Below are 15,682 nucleotides of genomic sequence, written 5' to 3' on the forward strand. Positions count from 1 at the left end.
TTGATTTTATTTGTTTTTAGGGTTCGTGAATTTTTTATTTATTTTTTATTTTTTATTTTTTTTGAGAAAGGGTTCGTCATATTTTACAGTTGCAAAATTGAATTCGGATTCGTCCAATTTTGGGGGTTTGATGATGGGCCTACTGGCTGTTCTTTCTTAATATTTTATGGGCCTGGCCCGAAAGAGTATAAGAAGAGAAGCCCATTTCATTTGTTAATTTTTATTTTCTTTAAGGGGGTAAATTGATACAATTGGCATAGTTTAGGGGCTATTTAATGATTATCAAAGTTTATAGATACCTGATGCGGATACAAAATATTTATTAACGGTTAAATAGTATTGATAACCAATTAGAAATATATGGAATATTATTATTATAGTTGCTGGTTTAAAAGATGAAATGTTTTTTACGATTTGAAAATTGTTATTTACGGTATATAACAAAAAACATTTTATTTCTCTAAAACCCCAAAACTTCCCAAAAATTCCAAAAACCTCCCAAACTGCAAATAGCAAAAAAAAATTCAAAAATTCGAAATCAAACTTGAAGAAAGGGTTGGGCTTCGATTTTTTGAGGTAATTTTGACTCTTTTATGTGTAAAATATGCATTGAGTAGGTCAATTACGGAACCAATTTCATGTTAAAAAGCCCTACAAATCAATTTGTAGGGCGTTCAATAAAAAAAAAATTGCACTGGACGCCCAACTCGGGCGCCCAAATGCAGCTTGCACGCCCAACTTGGGCGTGCACTGCATGAGTGGGCGCCCAAGTTGGGCTTTTACGTGTTTGGGCGGTTTTTGAATTTTTTTTGAAAATTTTTGAGATTTTAGAGAGATAAAGTATTTTTTTGTTATAAACTGTAAATAGCAATTTTTAAACCGTAAAAAACAAGTCCCTTTAAAAGTGAAGTTTCCATATAATATTCTACACATTTGACATTTCTTTACACATAGTACAATAATGCTAGTTGACATTTTTTTAGTGTATAGTTGTTTCAGTAAGAAGGTTGACAATTGCTCGTGATCACGTCATAAATTAATTAATGCGACTTTTAATTTGCATTTCGTGTTTGCCTTAAAACGTGTTTTGATATAGGACGATTCCAATTTCCCTCACTCCCCATCTAACAATTATAATTTATATCTGCTAATTACAGGATCCCGTAATTAATAGTGAAATCAAACTGTTTTAGATCATAATTAATACGAGATGGCGGCTAATGGAGATGAGGATATTCAACCCCTTGTTATTGATAATGGCTCTCACATGATGAAGGTGAGACGACCTTTCACTTTTTAGAACAACGTTAAATACTGTATTTATAATAAATCTACTCATGATATATTGCTATTTAAATCATCGGCTGTTTTTTGTTAAAAAAAAGAATCATCGAATATCGCTCAGTGTAATGTGTCGTATATATAGGCTGGTTTCGCAGGTGAAGATGACCCAAGGTCAATTTTCCGGAGCATAATCGGGCATCCTGATCATCCAATTGTGACCGGGGGGCAAAAAGATTTTTATGTCGGAGATGAAGCTCTAATGAAAAGGGAAATTCTTACACTGAAATATCCAATCGGACGCGGTGTCGTAAATAATTGGGATGACATGGAGAAAATTTGGCATCACGCGTTTTACAACGAGCTTTGTGTCGATCCCGAAGAGCACCCTGTTCTTCTCACAGAAATACCTTTCAACCGTATGTCGAAGAGAGAGAAAATGACCGAAATCATGTTCGAGACCTTCAATGTGCCAGCTATGTATGTTGCTATCCAGGCTGTCCTTTCACTCTATGCTAGTGGTCGAACAACCGGTATATATATATATATGTGTGTGTGTATATGTATAACTATCAGAAGCTCGAAATGATTTTATGTAAATATATTCGTTAATCTTAATCTTGAATGAGTACAGGTATAGTGCTCGATTCTGGTGACGGTTTGACCAACGTTGTTCCTGTTTACGAGGGACAGACGATCACAAAGGCTATTTCGCCTTTGAATTTGGCCGGTCATGATATCACTGATTATCTAAGGAAGATTTTGGGTGATGAGAGAGGCTACGTGTTCAAACAACGGGAAATTGTGCGTGGCGTAAAGGAGAAACTTGCTTACGTGGCATTGGATTTCGACGAAGAATTGAAGGCTGCAGATAATAATATTAATAATAAAAAAAATAGTCCATCTTCCGCACTGGAGAAGAGTTACGAGTTGCCTGATGGACACGTGATCACGGTGGGTTCCGAGAGGTTCTGTTGTGGGGAAGTTTTGTTCCAGCCTTGGTTGGTCGGAACGGAAGCTTCCGGAATCCACGAGATGATTTATAACTCGATTGCGGAATGCGATGTGGATATACGCAAGGAGTTATATGGAAACATTGTGCTAAGTGGTGGGTCCACTTTGTTACCTGGTTTTGCGGATCGTTTGAGCAAGGAAATAACCGGTCTTGCTCCGAGCGGAACGAGGATTAAGGTTGTCGCTCCGCCTGAGAGGACCTCTAGTGTTTGGATTGGTGGATCAATTCTTGCATCACTCGATATTTTTCAACAGGTGCGTGCAATTTTTCGCTTATTTTTTTTTCTTTTTTAATTTACTTGTGTTGTTTTGTTGTAGTGGTTGTAATATAAATAATTGGCAATATTTAATATGTGCAGATGTTGATAACAAACGCAGAGTATGAGGAATTTGGTCATGAAATTGTACATAGGAAGTGTTCCACTAATGAGTTTGCCTGAATATGTTTCTTAATTAGGAGTAAATAATTTGTAATTTGAGATTTATTCAGTTGTTGATTGTGACTTGTGAGTTGAATTTGTGTGGGAATAAATAAAAGAGGTGTGAACTGGAATTGGAAGTTATAACTTATAAGTTATAAGTTCCTAAGTACCACACCTCTTAAATAATGGACTTGTAATGTAATAACCTTAGCAAAAATGCGCATGTTTTTTTCTTTAATGTGTAAACTGTAAACAGGGAATTGTATCAAAATGTATGTAAAATAAATTACCTAGGATAAATTACGTATACCCCCGAATTAAGGTCAAATTATGACAAAACTCCTCATGTTTGGGTAATTATAATTAACCATCCACTTAACTATGATACAATTGGCAAGTTTAGGGGCTATTTAATGATTATCAAAGTTTGTTGATATTTCATGCGGATAGTTAAACGTTATAATAATAAGAGCAACTCCAATGTAAGACATCAAATTTAAGTTATCAAATATTCATTTGATATTTGAGATAATATTTTAATATTTTTAAAATTCATTTACTCCCACCATGGTTGTCAAATTAATTATCAATTGGAAGTTTATGGATGATTTTAGTTGTAATTGCCACATGTCAACATGTAATTAGATGTTTAGGTGGTTACATTTTTTATAACTCAATTTCCAGCAAGTATATTTATATCCCAAGAGTTTAATTATCAAAATAGAAACCTTCCTTGATTACTCTTTTGGAATTAAAAATTTTCTATTTTGTAGTATGTAAATGGTGGTTTAAAGTTTGAATACCCCTACTTGATAACTCTATTGATTCTTTAACAAATTACTAATATTATATGTTACTAGTAACCAAACCCGTGCGTTGCACGGGATTACATATTTCAATGAAATGACACAACAACAACACAATTATTAAATCGAAAACCATAAATTGTGACAAATATAATGTACACTTAAAAAACATTCATATAAAAAAACACTTCGAAATTGCACTTAAACCGCTCAGAAGATGCGTGCACTTCACCGGTACCCAAGACATTACTGCAGATTAACAATCCCAATAGCATCATATATGAGTTCAAATAACACAAAAAAAATTATTGAAAGAAAAATACGAAACAAATATATGGAAAGCAATAACCTTTGATGTTGTGTGACAATTCAGTCTTTGAGGCAATGCATTCATTTTAATGATTTTGCATCTTCACGCTCTGCGAAAATAATAAGAACACATTATGCATAGTAGAATGTAAGGCTTACATAAGAACTGAAAAACTGTAAATAAAAAATACCTTAAATTTTGAAATACTTCGTTATAAAAAACGTTTGTTGTATTTTTTGAAGTATTTCCTTCTTTGTCAACTATAAGTATCTTCAAACTTTTTCGACTGGTAACCCTCGAAATAGCTACGTACAGTTGTCCGTGAGAGAAAACAGGCTTTTCAAGATATAGACCAACATTTTGGAGAGATTGACCTTGGCTTTTATTTATTGTCATAGCGAAGGAAATAACAATGGGAAATTGTCTCCTCTGAAAGTGAAACGAAATTCTATTGTGTGACGGTGTTAACGACAATCTTGGAATGAAGAACTTATGTCCGACATTAGAGCCTGATATTAATTTTGCTTCCAAAACGCGACTTCCCAACCGAGTAATGGTCAATCTTGTACCATTACACAACCCATTGGACTGGTCTATATTCCTCAATAACATAACATGAACACCTCTCTTCAACTTTAATTCATGGTTTGACAGACCTGAAGATGTAATAATATTCAAAAACTCCGGAATATGAATGTCATGATGTGAGTCGACACTCTCATTCGCCGTAAATGGACTATCGAAACTAAGATAGACTCTTTCCTCTTCCGGAACCAAAGACAGCATGTAATCGTTCACCTTCTCAGCAATTTCATTAGTAGGTACCAATATAGCTCGCTGTTGTAAGTATTCAGAATCCATGATATCAGCGAGCAAATTTGGGTAAGTTTCTTCAGCAATTGACGCTAAATGGTTACCTGATGATTGTATGAGCAAATCATCAGGTTTCTCAATGTCCATAACTCCATCATTATCATCACCATTAGTACCATCGCCTATACTTAACACCCAATCTGAGAAGTTCTTCAGTTCCTCGCAATTAGAACTTGTTGAAGAAAGCCTCATATTTTTTGTTAATGTTAACACTTCACAATGCCGCCACAAATGTGAGGAATTTATGCTCGCTGACACAACTTGTTGTCTTATTCCCTTTGGCACGACATACAATATTTGTCTAAAATCACCTAAAAAAACAACTATTTTGCCACCAAATGGTTTGTTCTCATTTTCAGGATCATACTGGCTTAGGATATCCTTCAAAGATTGATGTAAGACTTCAAAACAATGCTTGTGAATCATCGGAGCTTCATCCCAAAGGATGAGTTTCGCTTTCGTTATCAACTCCGCTAAATGAGACTCACAAGCAATGTCGCAAGTAGAATCTTCATGAACGTTAAAAGGAATGGCAAACCTCGAGTGAGCTGTTCTTCCACCAGGAATAGGTAAAAATGTTATCCCACTTGAAGCAACTGTGAGTACTATTTCACCTTTTGACCTTAAAGCTGCCAAAAGCGTTCTCCAAATATAGGTCTTACCAGTACCTCCGTAACCATAAAGGAAAAATAAACCACCACGTCTTTCATTTACACAAACCATAATCTTATCATAGACAATCCTTTGTTCGTCATTGAGACTTGACAATAACTCTGAATGTTCGGCAGCTAATGCACTTTTGTCATAATTAAGTTCATCATAGATAAGTCTATTTTCAACTTGTGGGAGAAGAGGCATGTTTGGGAACGGCATTGTTGGAAAATCAGCTAGACTCTTATTACTACTTCGCATCTTTTCTTCAATTTCTATTAGGGCAAAATTTTTTAAATCATCTTCATCAAGCTGCAAATATGAAATATAAAAATTAATTTAATAAATTAGCAACAATGCAGAAAATAATAAATGAGAGAGAAAATAAATTTTGTAATAAATTTACCAAATACTTGAAAATATATGAAAAACTACCTTCACGTTGCAGTATAGTTCTTTGCGTACGGAGGATATCATCACTCAAAAAATGCCATGTTTTATCCCAAACATATTCAGGCCGTGCCATTTGATTCGACAATAGAAGAGTTGTGAACATATTTCATAGGAATTTAGCAAACCCCCAATGGCTTGCTTCTTCAATATCATCTATGTACTGCTTATCATCATCTAACAAACCAATTGCATAGCAATCATCTCTAAACGTAGGAAAACCACATTATTGATGGTTCTTAACTCAATATATGAAGAAGGCCCCCTAATTATATTGAGTAAGATTCTTAAATAATATAATTCACCACTTCCTGGGGCTAAGTAATGAATTCTTCCAATAGAGAATCCTTTCTTTCTGGGAGTCCATGCACGTAAATGTTGTTTCCAGACGAATTTCGTTGAGGATTATGCATAGGTAAGGCCCTTTGCCTCGGTATATGTAAACTTTGCGTCCATCCATGCTAATTTTATTTTTTTATTTCAATACATGTGGCCTCTCAATAACCGATTCAAGAGACTCATCACCATAAAAAAATATAACTTCTTCGTTGGGCAAGTGAATAGGCAAACGCTCGACTTCCGGTTCTCTAAAATGAACATCAAACACAAATATTCGCCACACTGTTTCACATGGTGATAAGTATCTACAGTCAACGTACATCTTGATCTCATCATAATTTTCAGATTGTGAGTCGCCAGATCATGTTCCATAAAAAGTTGCAGTAACACGATCATGACCTTTGTTGATGTACTTGAAAAGATACTTAATTGATCTTGATTAGTTGCACCACTCAACATTTATATGCGTCTTGTACCTTTTCATTAGATATGGATTATAAGGCACCACAAATCTATTATCAACATCATTTTTTCCTTTTTTGTCTACCCTACCATTATCCTTCCCTTGTACGGTGGATAACCGTCTTTATCATTAGAGGTTGGATTAAATACACCCGATCATTGACTTTTTTTAGGAAGTGCCTTGTACACTGTCTATCATCCATGCATGAAGCAGTTGGATTAAATACACCACATGGACCATGGATCATGAAGAACTAACACAACTATGAAGCACACGATCTTCATTTTCATCAGGGATTTCAGCAGATATTATCATACCTTTACCCTTGAGAAGTCTTGTTATCTCGATCCAATTCTGATTGCATGTGAAAGTAGCAAATAAATCAGGATATCCAGCCCATCGACATATAGCCATAGCATCTTGGTAAATTTGTATCATATAGAGAGCTCCATTGATAAATGTCGCTGGTAATATGACACGTTTCCCCTTTTTTGATAAATTATGTTTCTCCTCTCAAATATGCTTCTGAAAGACCCTTGTACATGTCAGCCCTTAACTCCTTCTGATGCATCCGAAGATATGCTAAACGGGCTAATTCAATCGTACTAATAAGTCTGTAAATAATAAGTCGTTGGACAATAATAAATGGAGAAAAGAAAACGGATATCTGATGTATGTTGTCTAAGAAAACATTAAAATTGCATTAATCAAACTTTTTACATCGGTGATGAAGATATAACAATAAAAAAACACATTTCAACAGTAATAAAAATATAACAATAAGAAAACATACTTCAACTGTATGTTATAGTAGAAAACAATTGATAAAAAATAGCAAATCTAACTGCGCAAATTTTATAGACCCATCTCAATCCGGGATTATCAAAATCAAGTGGATCCGCCACCACTGCTTGTGCACATTCTCGATGCATTGCGGTGAGATTGCAATGCGTGCAACGCACCAACTCAGACGTTCCAAACTATGGTCACAATATATGCATCTTTAAAATAACTCGTTCGCTGAAATTTTCTCACAATATGACCGATTCCGTGAGAAATTTGATTCAGATTCTTCTTTCGCAAATACATTAGTGGATTGTACTGTAATAAAATATGTTTCAACGCAAGGTTTCCCGCGAAGACGTTGGAACACCTTGCCAAGCAATGCGACCAATATTGCAATAATTGTTGTGCCTCCAACGTTTACAGACGGTAACCCCTGAAATGATAAAAGATAATGAGTTTATAAAATAAAAAAAAATGACACAAATTTAATGAAAACCAAAAATACCATGGTCAACCAAATAATAAAATGGATTAACATTATGTGAAAGCATATGGCTGTCATACGGGGAGTCATGGTGCACGGAAATTATGCCTGAGTTGTAAAAAAAAAATCAAAATCGTTAGCAACTATTATGTGATGTGAAATTTAAACATATGATATAAATAAATCTAAATAATAAATATTGTATTGTTTACATGTGGAAAGCAATTGGTTACGTTGAAAATAGTTTGTGAGGAAGAAGAAGAACAAAATTTTAAATGAGCAAGAAGAAGCAGCTTGGCAAAAAAAAATGTGATTTTTTGTGGAGTTCTCGGGAGTTTAAATAGAACAATGAAATTGATAATGGATTGAGATCAATGGTGTGATGATGAGTTAATGGGTGGTTAAAGAGGAGAAGAAATATATATATATATATATATATATATATATATATATATATATATATATATATATATATATATATATATATATATATATATATATATATATATATATATATATATATATATATATATATAACACGGTGTATTCAAAATATAGGGAGAATATTAGAAACATGGGGTTCACAAATATAGGGAATTCATGTATTTAAATATGATATAAAAAAATTAAAAAAAAAAATACAACACGGTGTAGTGTATTCAAATATATGGCAGAAAATTAGAGTCATGGGTCTACAAATATAGGGAATTCATGTATTTGAATATGATATTAAAAAAAAAAGTAAAAATAAAAATAAATAACATGGTGTATTCAAATCACAGGGGCATAAAATTAGAAACATGATATTTAAATATGATATTTATTAAATTACAAAAATGCCCTTAAGTTAGGTTTAGGGTTATAGGTTAAAATATCTTCCTTTTATATATAAGATTGAATATTATTATTGCTGGTTCAAAGTGAACTGTTCATATTCTACATACATTTCTTTAATTTACAACAATAATGCTAGCTACTTGACATTTTCTTAGTTGACATTTTCTTTAATTTACAGTCAACGGTTAAATGATAATTGCTCGCCACGTCATAAATGCATCTTTTCATTTGCATTTTCATGTCAACGTTATTTCATTATATTTTCCTTAAACGTGTTTTGCAGCAGCAGATATATATAGATACTCTCTCTCTCTCCCTCTCTCTCTCTCTCTCATATTCATCATTTTTTTGTACAACTTTTGACATTATCTGCTGCTAATTACAGACAGGATCGGATAATTGGCTCCAAGCCTCCAATCAAATTAAAGGTGACTTTATTATCTAATCCAAAAAAATTAATTACTTCAACTTATTATTTCTAAGCAAATAAAGTTTATTTCCTAATTATGATATTTTATTTTTATAGATCATAAATAATACAAGAAGATGGCTGATGGAGAACATGATATTAATCAATCACCCCTTATTATTGATAATGGCACTCGCATGATGAAGGTAATTTTTATCGTGCTTCCTAAATATTCATCGAATATTTCGCAACGTGCATATATTATCGACCGTACGTTTTTCTGTTTTTCTAAAAAAAAAATCATCGAATATTCGCTCGGTGTGTATATATATATTTTGTGCCCTGTATACAGGTTGGCTTTGCTGGAGATGATGCACCGAAGACAGCTTTCCCTACCACAATCGGACGTCCACGTCATCCAATTGTGACGGGGCTAAAGGATGTTTACGTCGGAGATGATGCTATGTATGAAATGGATGTTCTTACACTGACACATCCAATTGAACGCGGTGTCGTAAATAATTGGGATGACATGGAAAAGATTTGGCATCACGTATTTTACAACGAGCTCCGTGTCGCCCCCGAAGAACACTCTGTTTTGCTCACCGAAATTCCGCTCAACTTCAAAGCAAACAGAGAGAAAATGACCGAAATCATGTTCGAGACATTCAACGTGCCCGCCATGTACGTCGCTATTCAAGCCTTCCTTTCACTCATTGCTACTGGTTGGACAACCGGTACGTACGCGCGCGCGCGTGCGTGTATATAGCCTCAATGTAAAATATATCATGTTATAATAATGAATTATTTAAATACACTCGTGAATATATATAGGTATAGTGCTCGATTCCGGTGATGGAGTGACCAATGTTGTTCCGGTTTACGAGGGCCAGACGCTTACGGAAGCTATAGTGCCGTTGGATTTCGCTGGTCGTGATATCACTAATTATCTCGTAAAGTTTTTGGCTGATGAGAGAGGTTACGTGTTCACCACAAATGTGCATCGCGAAATTGTGCATGACATAAAGGAGAAAATTGCTTACGTGGCGTTGGATTTCGAGGAAGAATCGGAGACTGCAAATAATATTCCATCTTCCGTGGACAAGAGTTATGAGTTGCCTGACGGACAAGTAATTACGGTAGGCTCCGAGAGGTTCCGTTGTGCGGAAGTTCTGTTTAAGCCTTCGTTGATCGGAGTGGAAGCTTCCGGAATTCACGAGGCGGTTTATGAATCGATTATGAAATGCGATGTGGATAAACGGAAGGATCTTTACGGAACCATTGTGCTGAGTGGTGGGTCCACTATGTTTAGCGGTTTTGAAGATCGTTTGAGAAAGGAAATTACGGGCCTTGCCCCGGGAGGAACGACGATTGAGGTCGTTGCACCACCTGAGAGGAAGTACACTGTTTGGATTGGTGGCTCAGTTCTTGCATCAATTGATATTTTCCAAAAGGTTTGTGCAATTTTATGGTTGTTAGTACTAGTATGAATATTCCAATTTTTTTTTTATTATTATTATTATTTATTTATTTATTTATTTTAATTTTTCAATGTGCAGATGTGGATCACAAAGGGAGAGTATGAGGAATCTGGTTATGAAATTGTTCACAGGAAGTGTTCCACTAATGTATTTGCCTGAATTATATGTATGTTTCTTTCTAATTAATTTGGTATTGTTTTTTTTTTTTTTTTTTTTTAAGTTGTGAACTGAATTTGTGTGGTGAGAAGAAATAAAATAAATTAATTATTTGTTTCCGAAATTAATTATTGATTTGGGAAAACAATGTGTTTTTTAATCTATTTACAAAATATTATTTCTGTTTTTTGTTATTTTTGAAATATTATGCTTAAATATCAGCAGAAGCCAGCTGTTTACTTAGTTAGACATAACCAAATTCCTATGGGCCTATGTCCAAAAGCCCAGTTCAATTCCTTAATAAACATATTAAATATCATATTATATTAACATTTCAGATTAAATAATATTATATGATGTGTAATAATACATGATTTTATATCAAATTAATTAGTACAACACAACCTAATACTAATCACCTGGTCCAAATGATGTTTAACAATGGAGTGTTAAATCCAATGTTGGTGGCTTTCGTGTGGAATCCACACTCCTTCCCATTTATATATAAAATTGTAATAATTTTGGGTAAATTACGGGTAACTCCTGAGATAATGTTAAATTACAAAAAAATCCCTCATGTATGGGTAATTACAATTACCCATCGACTATGAATCTTTTTACATGTACACCCCCGTGGTGTCAAATTTAGTGAAATCTTCTAGGTTATGTGGAATATTCTCCAGTTTGTACTCGACTCGTTTTACCCCATTCGAGCTCCAAATTTTGAAACAAATATGATCATCGTAAGATGCGTCTCTTCACTTGTAAATATAAGATTGTGATCTATCAGAAACTGCATTTTTACACAAAACAAGTAAGAATAAGAGAACATTTCACAGAGCATAGAAAATTTTGTTAAATTTGAGACCAGAAAGATGAACGTGTAAAAAGATTCGTAGTTGAGGAGATGATTATAATTATCCAAACATGAGGGATTTTTTTTGTAATTTGATCTTACCTCAGGAGTGGTCGTAACTTACTTAATATTTTTTTAACTTTATCCTTTTTTTATTTTTTTCTTTTAAATCTTTATCAGTGGTTTCCTCTTCAGCAATCCATTATTTTCAATTATTATTATTTATTGTTGCCCAACTAGTAGTGATGAAGTGCCACAAATTAGGTCTGCTCCTTCATTCTTGATTAAATACATATTATTATTTTATTAATAATAATAAAACTTTTGAAATATTGCAGAGTGCAGAATCGGATATTCTTTCTCCTTCTATAAATATCGAGCATCTGAAGGCGTGTGCTCACCACACTCAAACTAAACTCATTTGCCCTAATCCGATTTTGTAATAACATTATTAATTCTCATATACATATATATATAAGGGGCCCCTATATATAATTATATATATTCCCATGACTTCCTCTAACCAAACAAACGCCGCCGCCAGATTTCCTCTCGCCGTCGAAACCGGTCGGCAGTTGGAAGAAAACCAAGAATTCGACTACTCGAAAAGATCCCAGTGGCTGCGCGCCGCCGTTCTTGGAGCCAACGACGGCCTAGTCTCGACGGCGTCTCTGATGATGGGCGTCGGAGCTGTGAAACAAGACATCAAGGCCATGATTCTGACGGGTTTCGCCGGACTGGTTGCCGGAGCTTGTTCAATGGCCATCGGAGAGTTTGTCTCCGTTTACTCACAGCTCGACATCGAAGTGTCCCAGATGAAGAGAGAGAAGCAAAAGGCTGCCGCCGTCGTCGGCGGCGGCGTCGACGACGGCGGTTGTGAAAATGAGGAGGGTTTGCCTAACCCGGTTCAGGCGGCTGCAGCGTCGGCGCTTGCGTTTACAGCTGGCGCGATGGTCCCGATGCTAGCTGCGTCGTTTATTAGGGAGTATAGGGTGAGGGTTGGGGTGGTGGTGGCGGCGGTGACGGTGGCGCTGATGGTTTTTGGGTGGTTGGGGGCGGCGTTAGGTAGGGCGCCGGTGGTGAAGTCTTCGGCTAGGGTTTTGCTTGGCGGGTGGTTTGCGATGGCTATAACTTTTGGTTTGACAAAGTTAATTGGATCCAGGGGCCTTTAGATTTTTTGTATTTTATTTTTAATATAATGTTTTATAATTTTCTCATTTTGTATGTAATAAGTTGATATTTGGATCAACTAGTAGTATCATGCATATCCACGTATTATATTATTATGGGTTAATTACGGATAGACCCCTCTAAGATTGTGTAATTACACAATGTTCCCTACCCCTTTGTTTTGTTGCAAAACCCAAAGAAAAATATTATAAGACAAACATATCTTCAATAAAATTCTTGTAAAAATAATAAATTAAACAAGTAAAAAGCAGAGGATAAATTAACAAATTGACCATATAACAAAAAAAAAAAAGAGTAAATATTTGAGATCGTGGGTAAAATTGGAAATTCATGATATGTTTTTGTTGTATTATCAAATTTCATCCAAAGTCCTAAAAGAAGGGGGTAACAAAGTAAACATGTGAACTCAGAAGGGAGATAGAGATAATTATGAGAAGTAGAGGGGGCATTTTGTATAGCAATATCTCGATGGGGGTCTAAAATTAATTAACTCTAGTATTACTTTAGGGCTAAATACAGTTTGCACCCTTAAACTATAAGGGCATCTGTAGTGGAACACCAATTGAGTGTTTTTGTCAACTCCCAAAAATATAGGGAGTTTTATGTGCTCTAGTGGGTTTAATTTTCTTCCCCAAACATGCCACGTGGACAGGGAGTCCCTAATTTACTCCCTGCAGATAAAACTTGTTTTGGGAGGTGATGTGGGTCCATATACATTATTTTAATGGAGATTCATTGAATTGTGTGCATGTAAAAAGTAAAAACCGTGTTCCTCTTATTCTTTTTCTTTTTTTTCCTTTTTGTTTAATAATGTTTAATTCTTTTATTATTTGATTATAATATTTTTTAAGTAATGTTTAATTCTATTTTATTAAATTGATTATATATATATATATATATATATATATATATATATATATATATATATATATATATATATATTTGTTTTTTTGTTAAGTAATGTTTTATTCTATTTTATTATTTAATTATATTATATGTTTTTTATGTATTACAATATTAAATTTCATTTGATTTAATATTAATAGTAAAATAAATATTACATTTAGATTTATAGATAAAAAAACATTTATTTTGTTCTCTTCTTCTTAAATATTATTAATATAAATATAGATCCGAATAAAATAAAATAATACATATTACAACGTAATAAAAATATTAAAATAATATAATATTTAATTAAATTAATAAGAAATTTTATACGAAATTTAATGTAATTAAATAAAAAAATTCAAATATTATATTTAATTCATGAATATTTTATTATTGTTTAAGATATGTAGTAAATTTTTATGGAGTATAAATGTGTAGTACTAAAGGACTTTTTTTGTAGGGAGTGTTAAATGTGGGTCCCACTTTTTAGGGAGAGGGTAAATTGAGTAGGTGGCATGTGGACCCCATTGTTTAGGGAGGATTTTTTGGTGAGAGCACTACAGATGCCCTAAGGGTGGTAACACTTACCCCCTTAAAGTTACAAATGTAACACTTACCCCCCTCATTAATGAATTTAAAGATATAACTTTGACTTTGAATGATGTGGCATTTTTTCTTCCCAAATTGTCCTTCTAGCCATTAAATAAATAATGAATATGTAATAATAAAAAATTCGGCAACTTTGCCAAAACTTAATTTTATTATTTCAATATTGTAAATTTATGAATGAAAAAAATTGAATTTTAGTTTATTTTTGTTTTACCTTGTGTTCATTTGTAGCTAATAAAAAGTTAACGATTATTCGAATTGTAATTATAATTTTATAGTTTATATAGTTATTTTAATGCGTATATGACTCTAATATAATCATCTCACTTTTTACTTTGAGAATCACAAAATGTATTCAAAAGTTAATAAGAAATTATAATTTAAACGTCTAAATACTTAAATATTATTTTATTAAAATTTATATTTAAGTAACTTAAATAAATTTTCAAATCAATAATTATTATAAAAAAATTGGCCATTTAAGTCTTGAATATTCTTTTCTTGCGAATGTTTAACGTATTTTATATATTTTTTAAAATATTGAGATTTTTATTTATATTAGGGTCTATAGTAATTAAAATGTGGAGTTAAACATAAATCAAAATATTTTTTTAATAATTATTATATTTTATAAATTTTAGTTTTTGATATAATATTGAAAATATTTTATTATATATGCATCAATATAATAGCTAGAAGGACAAATTGGGAAGAAAAAATGTCACATCATTCAAAGTCAAAGTTTATCATTAAATTCATTAATGAGGGGGGTAAGTGTTACATTTGTAACTTTAAGGGGGTAAGTGTTACCACCACTATAGTTTAAGGGGATCACTATTTCAAATCTCAATTTTTGCTTACTTGAATACCAAAAAAATAAAAAATAAATAATTAATTGTAAATTACTTTAATACCCTTAATGAAATTAAAACCAAAAAAATATTACAAATACTATTTTCTTTCTTAAATACCAAATAATCAAAAACTCAAAAAAACATTTCCCTCCTTACTCACTAACCCCTCACCTCCTCCACCTCCTTCTTCTCCCTCCCCAAAAACCCTTCTAAAAAATCTTCCTCACAACAAACCCTTCTAAAAAATCTCAAAACTAAAGAAATTAAAACATCACAAAACGTATAAAATTGACTTATAAGACAATAATATGGTAGTATATATGAAAGGAGAACACATTAATGTAAGTATCGATGTCTTTTTTGAGCTTCGAAGTCGATTTTGAAGTTTTTTTTTTTGAAACCCGTCGGCAATTTTCGACACATACAGGTCGATTTTTTGGTCAATTTTCGACACCAACGTGTCGAAAAAAAAAAAAAAAAAGAAAAAAACAAAATTCGACACCTACCTGTCGAAAATTC

The 15,682-nt window shown here is 33.1% G+C and overlaps 3 protein-coding genes across 4 annotated transcripts; all 3 read left to right on the forward strand.

Annotated features, from left to right (window-relative positions):
• Nucleotides 1–1,102: 1,102 nt before the first annotated feature.
• LOC105959631 (actin-11) lies at nt 1,103–2,988 on the forward strand. The gene is made up of 4 exons (XM_012983774.2): nt 1,103–1,276; nt 1,427–1,814; nt 1,916–2,550; nt 2,655–2,988. The coding sequence occupies exons 1-4, from the start codon at nt 1,211–1,213 to the stop codon at nt 2,733–2,735; spliced, it is 1,170 nt and encodes a 389-aa protein (XP_012839228.2). The 5' UTR covers nt 1,103–1,210; the 3' UTR covers nt 2,736–2,988.
• Nucleotides 2,989–9,035: 6,047 nt separating this feature from the next.
• LOC148765533 (actin-11-like) lies at nt 9,036–10,887 on the forward strand. 2 transcript variants are annotated; one of them, XM_088814685.1, is made up of 5 exons: nt 9,036–9,144; nt 9,243–9,331; nt 9,478–9,862; nt 9,960–10,579; nt 10,685–10,887. In XM_088814685.1, the coding sequence occupies exons 2-5, from the start codon at nt 9,263–9,265 to the stop codon at nt 10,763–10,765; spliced, it is 1,155 nt and encodes a 384-aa protein (XP_088670811.1). In that variant the 5' UTR covers nt 9,036–9,144; nt 9,243–9,262; the 3' UTR covers nt 10,766–10,887. The 2 variants fall into 2 exon arrangements, with proteins under 2 accessions (XP_088670811.1, XP_088670812.1); XM_088814686.1 differs by lacking the exon at nt 10,685–10,887 and having other exon boundaries at nt 9,960–10,615.
• Nucleotides 10,888–12,007: 1,120 nt separating this feature from the next.
• Nucleotides 12,008–12,959, forward strand: LOC148765534 (vacuolar iron transporter homolog 4-like). The gene has a single exon (XM_088814618.1). The coding sequence runs from the start codon at nt 12,128–12,130 to the stop codon at nt 12,788–12,790; it is 663 nt and encodes a 220-aa protein (XP_088670744.1). The 5' UTR covers nt 12,008–12,127; the 3' UTR covers nt 12,791–12,959.
• The last annotated feature ends 2,723 nt before the right edge of the window (nt 12,960–15,682 follow it).

The sequence above is a fragment of the Erythranthe guttata genome, chromosome 14, assembly GCF_056151865.1.
Source record: "Erythranthe guttata isolate IM_541 chromosome 14, IM_541, whole genome shotgun sequence".
NCBI lineage: Eukaryota > Viridiplantae > Streptophyta > Magnoliopsida > Lamiales > Phrymaceae > Erythranthe > Erythranthe guttata.